This window comes from Fukomys damarensis, unplaced genomic scaffold (genome assembly GCF_012274545.1).
Source record: "Fukomys damarensis isolate Sample0158 unplaced genomic scaffold, DMR_v1.0_HiC HiC_scaffold_26, whole genome shotgun sequence".
Lineage (NCBI taxonomy): Eukaryota > Metazoa > Chordata > Mammalia > Rodentia > Bathyergidae > Fukomys > Fukomys damarensis.
Window position 1 is genome coordinate 12,361,433 of NW_022900938.1, and position 18,247 is coordinate 12,379,679.

General features: G+C 36.0%; 1 protein-coding gene across 1 annotated transcript in view; it reads right to left on the bottom strand.

The window, feature by feature from the left end:
• Positions 1-766: 766 nt before the first annotated feature.
• Positions 767-18,247, bottom strand: part of Znf804a (zinc finger protein 804A) — a 65,373-nt gene continuing 47,892 nt past the window's right edge. Inside the window, exons 4-5 of the mRNA XM_010636883.2 lie at positions 6,648-6,778; positions 767-4,395 (exon numbers count right to left, since the gene is read on the bottom strand). Coding sequence (XP_010635185.1) covers positions 1,164-4,395; positions 6,648-6,778 — 3,363 coding nt within the window. The 3' untranslated portion in view covers positions 767-1,163. The remainder of the gene's footprint in view (positions 4,396-6,647; positions 6,779-18,247) is intronic.

Consider the following 18,247-nt stretch of genomic DNA (forward strand, 5'->3'; position numbering starts at 1 on the left):
GCTTCATTACATACAAAAGTGCCTGAATAATCAATAATTCAGAGATCATTAAATCTGAAAGCAGAATCTGAAAGCTTGAAAAGAAGCTGAAGTGTTCCTGGCCAATGTAAAAATGTGATGCAACTTGAGTGATAGAAAAATTCTCAGAAGGAAAGGCTGTAAACTCACTTCTAGATGCTCAGTTAAGATGATACCTACATGTCATATATGCCAATACTTTATTTAATAGATAGGGTTTTTAAAAAATGAAACCTATTTCTTAATTGATTCCAATAATTCATGTATGTATAATTCCTATAACACGTGAAAATAAGCAAAGATTTTTTGAAAATTTTAATATTCAAAATGTAATAAGTACACTTGCATTGGTTATTTGTCATGTGTGATTTAGAATTTTGGGGGTGGCTGTTATAGAATTTACTTATATATGTTATTACCCCTTTAAATACTATCATTGTTGTAATACAAATTTCCACAGCTTGTTGTGTAATTAGAGGGCAAAAAATACAATAAATTTTACTTCTAAGCAACACTTAAATGAAGAAAAAACAAGTGGGCCCTCCTTCTACTTATTCTGATAGACAGCAGCATCCGCGTGTTGATGCAGCAGAGCCCCAAATATTCAGAAAGTCTACTGAATGAAAGAAACAGTACAAGCAGAACAAATACAGTGACTCACACTCCTAAGAACAGTGAACACCACCTAAAAGCCAAAGTTTAATTTACTTAAATAGTTAACAAAAATTTATTGCAAGGTATTTTTCACTGAATTTACAGTTTCAAGGAACATGGTACAAAACATAGTGCCATCAGCTCTGTCTAAACATTAAATAGATGCAAATACACAAAGATTAGAAAAAACCAAGGAGCATACTTTACAACATAAATTACAGTACTATAAATATATTTTATGTACATTATACATACCCTTAAGACATCATTTTAGTATACAGCATATAGTGTATTGATTTTCAAACTATTTAGTGCTTTAATAATATTATATATCAGTAACATAAGAATTTATTTGCATCATTAAACTTACAGTAAATGATTTGAAATCACCGAGGCCACACTTCGGCCAGTTTATTTCCATCAGTTGAATAGCCAGGTGTGGGTTAGCTGCGGTTTTCACGTAAGTATTTGCTTCCCACTGGAAGGTATGACTAGAAGAGAGGCTGCAGAGGGATGACGGTAGGGTGTGGAGAAAGCAGTGAAGGAAAGAGTGCATGGGGTAGAGGGGGAAAAGCCAGGTGGCCGGAATGAAGAACTGAGGCTGGAATGATTGGCATCTGAGGAGGGGAAACAAAGGTGGGCTGGTTCCCAGGGCACAACCTAGGTCCCACTGGTCCCACTGAGATCTGAGGTATAGATGTTCTGGTGAGAGCTGGGACTTGGGAAAGAAATTGTTGGTGTGGCTGAAGCACTTTAAAGGTTCCTGCAGCTGCCGCGGCGGCGGCTGCTGCAGCGGCTGCTGCATGCTGCTGCAAAACAGTGTGGTGGATGGTGGTCACAGAGGTAGAACGCAAAGGCTGCTGCAGAGGCAGAGGCTGTAGGGATGTTGCGGGGGCTGGGAAGGGAGCTGGAGGAAAGCTAAGCCTGACCTTATTGGCCAGCATGTTTGGCTGTATAATGTGCTGGTAAACCTCACAAGGTAGAGGTTTGAATTTCTCACCGTTTTCTAGTGGGATCAATAACGCTTGCTCGGGTAAAGCTAAAGGAGCCAGGATCTGCTCAGTTGTAATGAATGTATGACCGCTGACATGTGCTTCCTTGAATGGTAATGGTGGCTGTGTGTTAAGGATTCCTGAATTATAACACAGCCACTCTGTTGAGGCCTCGTTCATCTTTCCTTGTGGAAGGGCCTCGGCCAGTTCATAGTGGCAAAGATATGATCTAGGCTGCGACTGTTTAAAGTTCCTTTCAATATTAGGCACCTTGAAAGGAACTTGCTTTTCATTAATATTTGTAGTCTCACTTCTGTCTTTGTGTTCCAGTGAGGTGGTGTTGCTTGTTTCTTTTGTTTGGGGGTGAGCTACATGCACAGATGTGATGGAATCACTGGAAATCGCTGACGATTCGTCAGAATTGATCTCCATCCCTAAGTGCTCAGCTTCACCACTGGTTTCTGAAGGACCGAGGTTGCTAGGGAGTAAAGCCAATTTGTCTTTTACTTGGACTGTTTGCTCTGAGTTCCTTCCAGCAGTTGCAACTTCCTGAGGTTTTGTTCTTTCTGTTTTGTCTTCACTTATGAACCCATCCAGGTGATTCAATGAAGAACTCCTTTTCATGGAATTATCTGCATTTTCACTGACATCCGACGTTTCACCTCCCATGTGGAATCTGCTTCTTTTCCTTCTTCGCTTCTTTTTAGGCTTATAGGGAGCAACGGAAGCGCTTGCTGATCTCAAAAATTCTTCTGGTAAATAATGCTGTCGACTTAAACTTTCATCTGAAGAGTAAGAATGCGAATGCTGCCTGCGTTTTCGGTGGAATCGTTCTGATTCATTCATGAGAGAATTGTAACCTCTCTTAACAGGCTGATTCTGACTCATGTGTTTTGTGTCATTTTGAAGAACTAAGCATCTGTGATCCTGACTATAGCGTGACAGTCTGGTTTTCCAACAACAGTAAGCTCTGGAGTATGTTACATTATGCTTGCCAGAATATATCATTGTTGGATTTGATTGTCCACTGAAAAGCATTCTGTTCTTTTTGCAGTAGGTTTTAGAACTGATAGGGTCATTGCTATTGTAGTCAGTCTTCCACGTTTCACACATTTCTTCATTTTCAGATGCTGATTTAGGCCTTTTATCAGGTAACTGATGTGAGTCCAATAATTGCTCTGTTACTGAATATTGCTTTTCCGAAATTGTTTCCAGGAAAATTTTCCTAGTTTTACCAGTGGAGCTAGTCTCCATTTCCAGTTTGCAGTGAGGTTCTGATTCTTTGGTTTTCTCCCTGTGGTGATGAGGCTGACAAAACTTTCTTGTTTTCTTTCCCCTACTTGTATGGAACCAAAGTTCATGAGTATCCTTCAACCTTAGTTTGTTGTATTTCTTGTCTACAAAGTCTTGTTTTATGTGATTCTTAGTAAAATTATATTTTTCTGTTTTCCTGATTCTACAGGAAATATTTCTAAACCTCTGATCCATGTTCTCATTTTTTCCAGAGTCACATATATTAGAAAGACTGTTGTCTGGCAAAACAGGAGTGATCTGGGTATATTCATTTTCTGTACCACCAATTTCACATTCTATGAATCCTGCCATAGTTAGGTCCTTGCAGCCTGGAACTGGTCTCTTATAGAGATCTTCTCCCTTCTGCTGAGCACAAAGATCATTTAAAGGCAGCTTATTTTTATCTGGATTATTTTTTAATTTAGTGGACTTGAAGTCAAAACAGAGAGGATTACAGCTGTAGGAAATTGAAGGTTCTGTGTTTGTGTAAACTAGCATTTCTGATGGCCACTGCAGGACTGTAGATCCATGTTTATTAAATACAGGGACAAATGGCTCAGACTGTCTTTTATGCAGATCTGTTTTTTTAGGTAAGGTTATTGTATCCATTTCAGTGTTTGTAGGGGCCAGTGTCTCCTGACCATTTTTATTTTCAGTTTCAATTGTGGATGCATCATTATTGTTTACATTTTCCTCTGCAGTAGCTTGCACAGATATACACTCATCAGACATATTAGGAATTGTAGGTTTATTCTCTAACAACTCAGAGCTGTTACCACTTAGAGGTACCTCTTCACTAACAGTAATATCTTCCATGGGCATTTGATCTGCTAATGGGAGTGAACCTTTGCAACTGTCCGCTTCAGAACATAAAGAGAGTTGCACCTGGCAAAACGAAGGCAATGAAAATGCATCTTTTTCACTGGAGACTTCTTTCATCTCTTGAGTTCGAGCAGTTTCTTTGTCACGGCACATTGCCTCTGCTGGATAGGAGGAGTCAGCTTTCTCCTCAGAACTCAAAAGCGCATCTGTTGGGGAAGATCGTTGTGGCTGACAAGCACTAGGAACAAACCTACTTTTCCTGCTAAACTCTTTTCCCACAGAGGCTTCATCATTGCTTTCAGAGAAGGCTGCCGCTGAGGACTCCAACTTCACCAATGCTTTCTTTGGAAATGCAAAGGAAAAGCCAATTTTGTGCCTATGAATTCCCTGGGCTTGGTCTCCAAGTTGATTCTTATTTGCTGCATAGCTGTTTGCGACTTTGGAATCTGCAGCGACTGTGGTGACATCTTTAGTATGCTCTTCGCTATGAATCAAAATACATTTGGAATCTTGCTGGTCGTTAACTGAATCCACAACAACTCTTTGGGAAATTTCGTTATGATTTTCTCTCACAGTAACAGTTGTTGACTTGAACATGGGGCCACTTCCAGGAGCACTACAAAAAGAAAGCAAAGTGTATGTGAAATTCAACACTCTGGAGGAATAATAGTCAAGCACATATCTAAAATGTCACTAAGTTTTGAGATTTTTCAAATTTTAACATCTTTGTAAGATAATTACTTCACTACGGTGCAGATGCTTTGCATAATATCACAGTATCATTTTGCTCTGCTTATTTTTTTAGCTAACTTGAAAGATATCATCTTGAAATTACCAGGAGTGCTGTAAAGAGCGATGCATAGGACCTTCCTATGCTCTCAAACTTGTGCTTCTGGGTCGTTTATTGTTTAATCTCCATGCCTTCATCTTCAATGAAATTTTGTAGTGTTATAAAATTCTCTAAAGCAAATCTATTTTTTAACAAAAATAGTTGATATCATTGATGTTACGTGAAAAATAGGAATGAAATTGAAATCTAAACTCAATCATGACTTACAAAGATTGGGAATTTGGTTCAACCAATTCATTTCATCCATTATTCACACAACCAACATTCGCTGAGTTTCTACCTCCGAGAAAGTGGTTTGGTTTGCTGTCATGCAAAGATAGCTAACAAATGGGCTTAGCTGGATGAGAGCTGGCAGTGTTTTAGAAATGCTAGATTCCATATTTAATGTTAGATTGAGTGTGTATATTATATCATAAAATATAGTAGTGCAGGATAAAAGAGTACCTGAGATTTGAATTATATTCATTTTCCATTATATTATAGTACATCATGATATTTCTGAATTAAAGAACCACACTGTTCAACATATAAATGTAGGAAATCCCGAAATCTTCTCTGTACCACAGCAGAATTATCTTGTACAGAATTTTCCATTCTACTTAAAAAATTCAGTATTCTATAATTTATAAATACTGAACCATTTGCATTGGAATATTTTCTTTATATAACTACACACACAGTGCACCGCGCCCTTGTCATATCTGCTACTAAATAACAGCACCAATTTCTACCTGCACATTTTTAGAAGCACAAAATTGATGGGAAATTGTGTTTGTAATATGTTTGCGTGTGTGTGTGTATGTGTGTGTGCATGTGTGTGCGTGTGCGCGCTAAGTGAAATATGTACTCTATATTAAGGATAATAATTTAGGTAAGAAATACATACTCTTTTTGTATACATATTGTTAACTCAACTTCTCAATATATCTGAAAATGCCACTTCTAGAACACTAAATTACATATGTCCTGTGATTCTCTATAGCATTAACTTGGACAATTTTCCATTTGTTTCCACAGAGCAAATGTATCTATTAGTATAACTGAAGAACGATTATATTCATTTTTTATAACAGTTCCATGCAGCACTCTAAACTCATTTAATTTTACTTTGATTTTATCAAATTTTGGTATCCCTAAAATATGTCAGTATATCTCATAACACTTTTGTGACGTATTTTGATAGGTCAACATATCCCATAACGCTTTTCAGTGTAAAATAGATTCCATATAATATAACTTTGATACATACAGTAATGAGAATTTTTATTTACTGGGGGGAAAAGGACACTTTGAAAAGTGGTCTTATTTTAACAACACCGTTGTGCCTGGGATTGCAAGTTCCCAATTATATTGTGAGAAGCAGGTCAAAGTTGAAGAGTTGAGAAATTCTAGTAAGGCATGGTGGTGCATGTCAGTAACTCCAGCCCTCACGGGCTGGGGTGGTGGAAGCAAAACGCAAGTTCAAGCCCAGTCTGGTCTACACAGCACAACTGCCACAAAAAAAGAGCTGCGACCTTCTAACAGTCTAGTTTTATTCACAGTGGAGCTAATTTTGAATTACTTCAAAAGTACACAATACATTCCTGACCCTTGTTTTAATTTTGAAAGATAATTTCAAAGAAATTTTTCATGTAAAATAAATTGCTCTTAAAAGTCCTTTTGCAACAAAGGTTGTAAGACAGGACCTCGCCTTGCTCTCTTCTTCAACAAATGTTGTGAATTCATCAAGAAATGGGTTATCTTTCAATTAAGATAGCTTAAGTAACAGCATAATGACAAATTTATTTTTTACAAACCAAAATTATAGTAATTTTAGCTTTTTATGGAAATGTACATTAAATAGGTGTTTGCATCAAATTCAAATTCAAATGACTATTTACAGCCTGCATAAGGCCACGAAAACATGTGTGCCTTACTCTGGGTACAGAAATAAATAGATTCCTGCCCTTTATTTTCAACTCCCCACCCCCAACCCAGGTCATATTTTAAGAAAATGTAACATTTCCCTAGGTACTCACCACACAGTTTCCTTTCTTAGCTCAGCCAGCTTGTGCAGGCGTTGGAGGGCCTTTTCCTGTTTTCTTACATCTTTCCTGGATTTAGACGCTACATTTCGAGCAAATTCCCTTTGTTTCAGTTCTTTGAGCCTCTATTAAAAAATATGAAAACAATTAATAGTTTTTGGGTCTATGGCCCTTTTAAAGATTTATTGTTGTTGGAATTTTCCAATAAATGTCTTTGTCCTCATCAAAGAAGAAACAAAACATGAGTGAAAACAAGCTGCTAACAAGCGTTTTGTTCCTTTTTGCCTTGTGAAAATGCCAAAGCACACCGTCACATTGCAGTGAAACATATATCTATGCCTGGGGTAAACTGAAATTGAAAACTTTTATATCTTCTTATTGATTGTTGTCTGCTAAGTTTCTCTGCCTAATTCAGATGATACATTAAAATCTTATAAACCACTAAGTTTCAAACCAATTCAGTTGACTTGTGCATTCTAGTTATATATGATAAAATCCCTCCTACTTTGCTGTGTTCTATACAAGGAAGTTCTGTGGTCATTTTCATGTTTTGCAACAGTAAATGTCTCATGTTATTCCATAATGCACTTTTCTATGGGCATGATTTAAAACAACGCCTCTCAAAAATCAGGCCACTCCTCAAATAATTTATGACCCTGGGGGAAAATTATTATTTTTCTGATAATTCTTAGTATTTAGGACATTATTTTTCTGTTGAATTAGAGGATTTTATTTTTGAGGTTGAAGGGCAGATATGTAGCATATAGACTTAAATGAAATTGATGAATTATCAAGAGTTGTGTCATTTATGGGGAATCAAAATTGTCCCATGCTGCGAACTTTCACTGTGATTTCTCGTGGAGACAGTGTAAAGTTAGTAAGATTGACTAAAGTAGCATTTTTTCTCAGTGGTTCATATTGTTAGGTGATTGCAATATATAAGAAATTTAGAGAAGTTTAAGAAATTAAGATTATACTAGTCATATTTTAATGAACTTACTAAAATTTGTTTTTGTATGTACTGTATACAGTTACACTGATTTATACCAGAAGTTTAGAATATGTCTGGTATGCAAAATTCCTACTTAATATATTTTTGTTAAGTTATTATGTGAACAGTTTATAACTTCCAGAATATCAATGGAACCCTTTAAAAGTTACTTATTCTGACTAAATAATATTAGGCATTTGGTGGTACTGAATTGTGTCTCTTGATTTCATTTACACAGCATCATCTATCTGAAGCCATATATAACATAGACATAGATTCACATTCAAGTGATTTCTAGCAGTTTAATGAGTTGTATAGAAGGTATGTGCATATATTTACATATTTCTGTCATCTACGTGTATCTAGTGATATTCCTAGATTAGTTTTAATTTTACAAAGAATTTAAGAATGCTTTCTTGCGCTGACATATTTCTGCAGGAATTTTTCCAGCATAGAATTTAGATAAAAAATAGACTGCTTCATAAATAAACTGCACACATGTCATATAAACTTTGATATCCCATTGATATGCTATCAAAAGTAGCTACGATTGTGGGATGTGAATTCAATTCTTTTGATCTTAAAAACAAATCTAGAATTAGAATGTCATAGGTCATGAAATTTTTACTTCTTAATTTTAGTAATTAATAGTCTTGTTCATCTATATTTTTTCAAAGACTTCAAGGTATATCAAGACCCAAAGGGTAATTATGGAGCACTAGTAATAATCACTTTGTTCAATGGCTGGGAATATTAAAAAATAGTTTTATTGTCATTGCTTCTGTCTCTGCACATATGTGTAGGCAAATGTGTGTATATGAATTTGTGTGTGTATGTGCATTTTGCAGAAATAGGGAGAGAATACATTTAGAATTGAATTATTCTTACAGGTCCATATAAGGACCTGCAGGGATGTTCAAAAAACACCAAGGAGGGCTATCTGGAAAGGAAGATCTGAACTGATTCTTGAATAATGTATAGTATTAGCCTGCAGAAGAAAGGTTAGACATTGGGCACAGGAGGGTATTTCAGGAAATAAAACATTCTGTACAAATAGAGATAGAAACATATGTATTCTAAATAATACTGATGTACAAAATATGAATAGTGCAGTGTGCATGCAGAAATAATGGGAACTATGCATAATATGCCAAACCACGAGGATCTTATCGGTCATATTTGTCTCCTATATTTCCTTTACCTAGAAGCGCTGCCCACCTTTACAAGAACCAACAGCCAGTCAAGAGAGGTGAACTCTAGAATTCCTGGGTGCTAGAAGAAGGTTGCTAAAGGAAAAAGAAGTAAAGTTTTCTAAAATAAATGCTTCACAGAATTAAAGTGCCAAGGGAACTAAAGAAAAAAAGTTGCAATATCAGTGAAAGAGCTAATCATTAAGGAATATTTTATTACTGTATTATTTATTTATGTCTGCATAGTTTTATTATAACAGGCATGATACTATTCCCTGGTAATAACCTTGGGATATAGGAGGCAACAAACAAAAAAGAAAGGTTTTACTACTTTTAACACAATATTTAGTATGAAAGGTAACCGATTATGTAAACATATATAGTAAATAAATTACATATATTTACATAGGGTGAAAAACACTGCATAATACTTTGAGTGAAAGCCAAGCTTCATTTTTGAAGCAAGTATATAAAGTGCCACGACTCTACTAATTCTTCTTCCAAATTAGACATGATGATTCATCTGTCTCCATTGATAGAGTAGCTGAATATCGAAGAAACAGCCTGTTAGAAAACACCAGCTGTAAGTCTCTCTGCAATAAAACTGACTGTTGCGTATGGCTCATGGAGGTAACTGTGTGCACTTAAAGCATATAATCTCAGTCTTGCTGAGGCTGTCCAGGTGAGCCAGCATTCTCACTAATCTCGATCATAAATGGATACATACTTTTCTTAGGCTTAGACCTCCTGATACTAAAGTTAACCAGTCTAGTTAGTATGCTGATATCAGCTGCAGAGCATATTGATCTGAACCAAGTTTGGGGAGAGTTAAGGCTAGAATTCATACATTTTTAATATCCCTTCTTGTAATTTTTTGAAGCATAAATTCAATATTCTCTTTAGGGAGTAAGTTTGAAAGATAACTAACAGAAGTTAAGTGCATTTGTTTGAGAATTTCAAATAAAAACAATGTAACTTAATTTTCACATAAATACATAAGGTAATACTTAGGAGTTTTCGGAAATATCAAGGATAAAGCTTCTTTGAGAGTTTATTGAGGATTACTCAAAAAATTTTAATGAAAACTATCAGGGCAGAAATGTCAGCCATCAGGAATTGGGCAATGGCATATTATTCAATGTATTCTTTGGAAATATGCACGTAGCAAATTACAAAGCACAGAGAGCCAATATTTCTTGGAATGGAAGCTTCTCAGAAGCCCTACTCTCTATCTCCTCACTACTGTTATCAGCTTGATAGGGAGCAAAGCAACACTGGAAAAATCAAGGTTAGTTTTCAGAAACCCATGAAGTTGGAAGTGTCAGTTGATCTTGGTCCCAGGTTCGTGAATGAGGTTGAGAGACTGACTAATCAGTAGTCAATATGAGAAGAGGGAGGGAGAGGAAGAATACATTCTGGACAACAATGAGAGAAAATCCATTACTCTGTGTGGGATTATTTATCACTTTGTGCATAAACGTGTATGTCAACTACATTATTTTACCATCTAAAACCAAATTGTTATAGACATTTTTACCTCTATGTAACTGTCCAATCACAGCATCGGCTCCTGCAATTTGAATTGCTGCAATAAACTATTTGTATATGATCTTTCTGAGGCTCTTATTGTTTCACAAACAGCTCTTTAAAAGGACTTTGCATTGTTTTTTTTTTTTTTTGCTCCTTTCATTGTATATGAGATTCTGTACCACATCCTGTGCTCATTGGCATCACTCACTTTTAAATTTGATCATAGTTAAAATTCTTACATATGTACCCTGTTTATTTCTTTATTTAGAACTGATGTTATTCCTTAACAGGTATTTAGTATATTCCATATGCTACCTTGAACTTGGAAATAACATACAGAATACAAAGCTTGCATATTATTTATATTTAGAAATGATAAAGCTGAATCTAATCAAATTTTAGACTTTTCCAGCATTATTACAAGTGGCAGAACAAACATTGGAGTCAGGATTTCCTGGAACATGCCTGTGATTTTCCTCCGGTATTTATTCTGCTCTATGTCAGTCCAGCTGTCTAACTCTTCAAGGTTGGCTGGCTTGCTTGGCTGTGATACATACAGTCATTTATCTTTAACCAAGTGTCCAGTATTTTTTAGGTGATTTTTTAATCACCACTGATATATTTTTGTCAAAAAAGAAAAAAAAAACTTCTACTTTTCTTATGATTTTTCATCATAGTTGAGAGAGATAGCCTTTAAAACCTGTAAGTGTGTTAACTGCATGGCGTAATAGAGAAAATCCATGTGGATTAAATAAAAAGAGGGCTTCTGGACATGTGGCTAGTAAAAGGACAGCTAATTCAAAGGCAATTTTTGGAGAGGCTTTTCTGATGTTCTATTGTTTGGTGTGACAAATAACTGTAAATTCATCTTTACTAAAAGTAGTACGTATTTATTATGATTTTTTATTTCTGGGTCAGTATGCCTGTCTGTCCTTTGTTCAATAAAAGTATTTCTGGGGTGAATTTTCATTTAGAAGCTTCTCCAGGAATTAAAAAGAATCTTTTTTCAAGCTCCCTAAAATCATTGCCTGAATTCACGACCTTGAGGTTGTCGGACTGAGATATGTGCTTTCTGCTGGCTTTCAGCCAGAGCCATTCAACATCTAGAGGCTCTGGCAGTTTCATGCCCCAGGGAACTCTCACAAGCTTTCTGAAAACATGACAGCCTCTCCAACATCAACAAGAATTCCCCTCTCCAATCTGCTAAAATGAAGTCCTGTGTATGATAATGTATGCAAGACTCCCGAGTAATCGAGTGGCATCCTGTTGACCCTCATATTTCATGATTTGGGATCAAGTCACAGGTCTCATCCATACCAAAGTGAATTATATCAAAACACTATTCTTTGGGAAGGCTCTTAGGTTGTTTTGACCATGCAAGATCACCTTGAGGTGATTATGTTCAGCAAAGATTTATATGAAGAAAAGAAAAAAAAGATATCTCAGGTAAAATCAAACAAATCAACAACAACAACAACAACAAAAAACCCTCCAGACAGGCTAGCCAGAGTAAAAGTTATAGTGGATTGTAGGCCAGTTTGATCACTGGTCCTAGTCCATAGCACCTAGTTGATTAAGTTGGTATCAGTGGTGATACTATGCAGTGCTGAGGAAAGACTCTCCAAAAGGCCGTGTAAGCTCAGTCAGTATATAGTGCTGCAACTCCTGTAGCCAAGACACATGGTCCCGGGGATCAGTGAGTGAGAAAGCTTGATGGTGGCATCAATCTGTATTACAACTCGTGATGTGCTGCTAGCAAACTTTTTACTTTCTGTCCGGCATACTTGTGTTCTACACACCCACAGGTCTTTGTTCCAAAGCTAGAAATCCTTCCACAAGGGGGAATCTCAATGATGCCGCTGAAGGGGAAGTTAAGACTCTTATCCAGGCTCTTCTGTCTTCTCACGCCACTGGGTCATACACATGAAAGAGGGAACTCGTACTCCACTCCACAGGTAGGAAGATTATAGGTGGAATTCAGAAGACTTTATTTTAGGAAGTCACATAGTAATGTTCTGTGTTTGAAGCAAATGGAAAACTAATAATTCTATTCCATTAAGACCAACAATTAGGAATGAAGGTTTTGGGTCACCACACTGGCAAAAGAACCATGATGAGCTGATCAAGTTCAATTTAGACCCAGGTTTTATTTTATCCATAGATGTGGAGCTCACAGGTACAGAGGGCCAAATATTTAGATACAGATATCAATATATAGATATAGGTGCATTCATGCATATTTATGTTCTCTTTACTACTTTATCCTTGTATTGTATAACACGAATGGAATCACAACACAGTATTTTATTATTTCTAAATGTACATCAGAGTATGTAAGTTACAATGTCCTAAGGGGAAAAGTAAGCATCATCTTATGACTTTGCCTTCCATTTTGAGGAAAGGGTTAGTGTGATTTCAGATATATGCAGGATATTAACATCTGGTTATTAACATCCTGCTTTGGACTTATTTGTGGATTAAGTGTGGTTTCAGGAAATGTGCATGGGCTCCAAGTTAAGAAGAGGCTGACTTTCGATGGGCTACTATATGTGTGAACCTCGACTGCCACAGTAGGCAGACAGTAAGTCAAACACCAGTGTAGATTTTGCTGTGAAGATACTTTTGATGGCATTAACATTTAAATCAGCTGATTCTCAGTAAAACAGGTAACCTTCCACAAGACAAATGGGCCTTGTTCAATCAAATGAAGGACTTCAGAGAATAGACTGAGGTCTCCCAATGAAGTAAAGGACCATGCCTCCATATGGCCTCCAGACTAGAGATACAAGCTCCTATCTTCTCTAGGTTTCTTGCCTGGTACCCCGATGAGCAGACTGAATTTGTCAGCCCTTACAATTATCACTTGTCTGTGCCAATTCCTTAATCTGTCTCTGTCTCTGTCACACACACACACACACACACACACACACACACACACACCCTACCGGCTTTGTTTCTCTGGAGAACCCCCAGCCAATAAAGACTTTGTTCTGAAGATCAACATTCGATGGTGATTTCTGAAGTTGCACATGGCAATATAATTTTACATTACAAATTACATCCTTCCACCTGCTTTATAGAATTCCACAGAGGAAGAAGAAGTACTGAACTAAAATAATAAAAATGCTGATTGTTCCTTAAATAAAGCCTTTTTACTATGTAACTGAATTGTAAGCATGTGTCTCTGCAGTGGAGATGGGCGGTGGGAAGGAAGGGAAGGAGAGAGAAAGAGAGAGAGTGAGAGGGAGAGAGAGAACATTCTCGGGAGAAAAATATTCTGTTTTGTTCTATAACATGATGTCATGCTTCTGTCTATGATCATTAATTGCTAGTTGTTAATGACTAGCAGCCATTATTAAATTGTGAGTTTTTTTTTAGTTTGGCAGAGACCAAGATACAAAAATAAAACTCAATGGCATCTTTTGAACTACAGCTTTAATTTTGGATGGATTGCCTATGTAGTTTGAAAATACAAAGCAAATTTTGAGTTTTCCCCTATTTCCAGTTGAATGTAATTTTCTTTTTAAAAATGTATTATATGTACCTGTTGGCATATGTGCCTATATCAGTATCCATATACAGTATATGCTTTTGAAGGTAATTACATTCAATTTGGCAAATTGATACAAATACATATTGCATCTTAACCCATTTTTACATTCTCCTCCCATCTAAACAACCTACCTGCATTTCCTATCATTTCTATTTTACTTTTCTCTTGAAATTATTTATATTTTCAGTAGCTATCATATTAGAGAAAACATGAAATAATTTAAGTATCTGCATCTGATTTATTTCATTTGGTATTTGATCTCAAGATCTATCCATTTTCCTGCAAATGATTCAAATCTGTCTTCTTTATGGCTGAGTACTACTCCATAGTGTGTGTGTGTGTGTGTGTGTGTGTGTGTGTGTGTATCACATTTTGTTTAACCATGCAACTACTGGTGGGCATATAAGACACTTCTATAATTTAATATTTGTGAGTTGTGCTGCTATAAACATGAGCATGCTCAAAATACTGTAACATGATGACTTTAGATCTTTTCAGAAGATACTTCGAACAGTTATAACGGTGTTGAATGGAATCTCTAATTTTAGCTTTTTGAGGAATCACCATACTGATTGCCACAATCATTGTAAATCATTGTACAAGTTTACATTCCTACCAACAAGGTGGAAGATTTCTCTTTTTCCTCTACAGCTTTTCCAGGGCTTGTTGTTCCTTGAATCCCTGATAATATCCACTATTCTTGAAGTAAAGTGAAATGTCAGTGTTATTTTAATTTTCTTTCCCATAATGTTCAAAAATGTTAAAAAGTTTACATATATTTAATGGCCATTTTTACATGAGCTATCAGATTATACCACAAAGCTGAAGTAATACTAACATGGCACTGATAAAGTGGAAAAAAGCCCTGACATATTCCTCAACTGAATAGAAGAGAGAATGCAAAGTATTCCCAGACATATTCAGCTCTCTAAATTTTGACAAAGAATTTATAATTTATGCCTGACAAAGAGTCGATTTAACAAACAGTGCTGGGAAAACTGATTATCCTCATGCAGAAGAATGAATCTAACTTGTACCTTTCACCCTGTACTAAAATCAGTTAACAATGGATCAAAGATCTACATATAAAAACAGAAATAGAAGGGCTGGGATTTTGCTCAGTGGTTCCACTGCCTTCCTCTAACGCACAAGGTCCTGAGCTCAATCCCCGTTAAAAAAAAAAAAAAAAAGAAGAAGAAAGAAAGAAATACTGACTCTCCTGGGAGAAAAAAGTTGGTAAAATTTTGAAAACATTGGAAAAGGCACAGTCTTCCTGAACAGAACCCTAATGATCCATGATATAATACAAAGAATCAACCAGTGGGATTTTGTCAAACTAAAATCTTCAACACAGGAAAGGAGATAATCAACAGAATGAATAAACAACCTACAGAATGGGCAGAAAAATTAACTCTTTACAATAACACAGTTTTTTTTTCCATTAGTACATTTTAGGTATACAATACATTTGTATTCATCACTGGGTCTTGTGCCTTTACATGACGGGTCTTGGTTCTTATTTTTCCCCACTCCCCGACCCTCCCTCCACCCCCCAACCCTTCCCTATGTACAAAGACTCTGTTTCCATTTTTTCCCTTTCTCATATTTTTCCTTTCCCTTCTTTCCTTTCCCCTCTCTCCCACTTTCCCTATACCTTTAGATCTTTTTCTTCCTATTTCACATTATCAATTTTACTTTTTTTTTTCCAGTATCAGGGATGGACCTCAGGACTTTGTTCTTGTAAGGCAGGCACTGTGTCACTGCGCTAAGCCCCTGGCCCCTTACATTTTGCTAATCATATGCACTTTGAGTTTTTCATACCATTGAAAATATTCTGTATTTTCACATGTGTGTCCTACTTATTTCAGTTAAGAGAATGGCCTCAATGTGAATCCATTTTGAAAATAACACTGAGATTCCATCTCACTCCACTCAGAATGGCTGCTATCAAGAAATCAACCAATAATAAATGCTGGCAGGAGTGTGAGGAGAAAGAAATCCTTCTTCACTGTTGGTGGAAGTGAAGACTGGTGCAACCACTGTGGAAATCAATATGGAGATACTTCAAAAAAGTAGGATAGGTGGTCCCATTTGACCCAGCTATTCCCCTGCTGTGTATCTCACCAAAAGAATTAGAAGAATCATACCTCAGTGACATATACTCACCCATGTTTATAGCAGCACAGTTTGTAATAGGTAAAACTTGGAAGAAGCAGCCCAGTTGCCCATCAATTAGAGCTTGGACAAAGAAGATTTTTTGTTGTTGTTGTTGTTGTTTTTAATAAAATGGAGTACTACTCAACTATAAAGAACAAGAAACTAGAGACATTTCTAATACAATTTTTAAATTTAAACATTTGCACATTTTATCACCATCAAACGTTGATCAAGTTCTGTCAAGTAAAAACATCACTGTGTATCTTCATCCAATCTTTTCACTGGATCTGGCCCTGTACAACTGCTGGCTCTTCCTTAGAGTCAAAAGGACCATAATGCTAAATATTGTGAGTCATTGTAGGTCAGCAAGGCAGGCAAGACAATACAACAAAAGACACTCGTGAAAGAGGACTTTCAAAAAGTGTTGTGAATAGTGTGATAAATATGTTCAACCAAGGTGGAGTGTTTTGAGGGACATTAATGGCAACCTGCCTTTTCCGTAATAAAAAATTTAAAATGTAAACATTCACCTTTTATTCTGATCATAGCTTCATAGTTTCATATTTCATAATTAGTTAGTACATTATCCACTATTACTATTTCCATGGGTTTGAAACTTCATTTCAATACCAGAGAGTTGTTTCTATTAAAAACAACTTTCAATGGTTTTTGAAACATCAAAGTACACTTTTTACCTCACAGAGAAGTAATACCCTCAAAGAGTTACAACTCAATCACCACCTCCATTTCCTGAACCAATTTAGCTCTCTTGAAAGACATTATACACAGAGTTGTATTAGAATGTTAGCAAATATATTTCTTCAGAGGAGGTTAAAATATTCTAGTGGATGCTATCACACTTTAAGGTGTAATTTCCTTGTAGTCATTATTTAATCAATGGCATTATGCAGAGCGATTCTGTGGAAGGCTCTTTTTAAAAATTCTTTTCTCATTACTATCATGAATGTGTATCATTTGGATTTTTCTCATGGCAGCATTAAAAGCATCTAATATCTTAATGGCATATCAGATCTGAACAATATCTTTCCCCAAGGCCTCTCATTCTTTAGATTCCATTAACTCAAGGTTCTCTTTGTGGACAAAAATCTCATTCAAGTTCTAATATAAAAGTCTTTGCAATCAGTGTGTTTTATGTCTAAAACTGATTTTCCAACCATTGAGTTCATTTTCTTAAATGCTGGATCAGAAGTGTCTCGTGCATTATAAGTGCTCATGAATGCTTGTCAGATTGAATTGGCACAGGATGGCAGTGATTAAGTTCCTCCTACAATAGGAGGTTTTGAAAATTTGCTAACAAAAATCTAGATCAGACCTTTAATAGTACAGAGAGAGTAATGGCAACTTGATTGCAAGAGATAATAACATTATTATTTAAGAAAACACATGAGCAACTTGAACAGGCAGAAATTGAAGAACTACTAAGAGTCATAGCTCAATTTTATAAGGACATACTATGCAGCTATTACTAATCATGTTAAGAACTGAAAAATCTATGTAATATTTGGATTACATTATTGTTCTTTAAAATTATATCCCAATATTTTTACAATATAAACAAATATATTTGCATCTATAGAACTAGGATGAAAACACAAGATATTAATCATGTTTCTATTTGTAAAAGACTCGGGATTTGTTTTATTTTTCAGTGTGTGTGTGTGTGTGTGTGTGTGTGCATGTATTGAATGGCAATCAGCAGCAGCATTCACCATATGTCTTATTGAACCTCACAAAGACACTTATGAAAGAGGATTTCCAGAAATGCTTCAGAAAGTGACAAGAATGAGGGGTTAGCATGATTAAAACAGTGGAAGGTTAAAGTAGTAATGGAGGGAGATTCATAGCAATATGTCTTTTACTGTAATATATTTTAAAATATAAATATTCATTTTACATTCCAGTCTAACTTTGTATAATATTTGTTAAGAAAAAGGTCTTGAGTTTGATTCCCGGTACCAGAAAAAAAATGCAAAAAAAGAAAGAAAGAAAAGGAAGGTGAGATGTCAGGACATTTGCTAGAGAATATTTTACTGACAGGAAATCAAGACCAGTTGCTAGAGAATGTTTTACCGACTAAGGAAATCAAGAACATTTAGTTGTTCTCTCTCCTCTCTACCCTTCCTGCTGTGGCCAACACACATTCGTTAAAAAG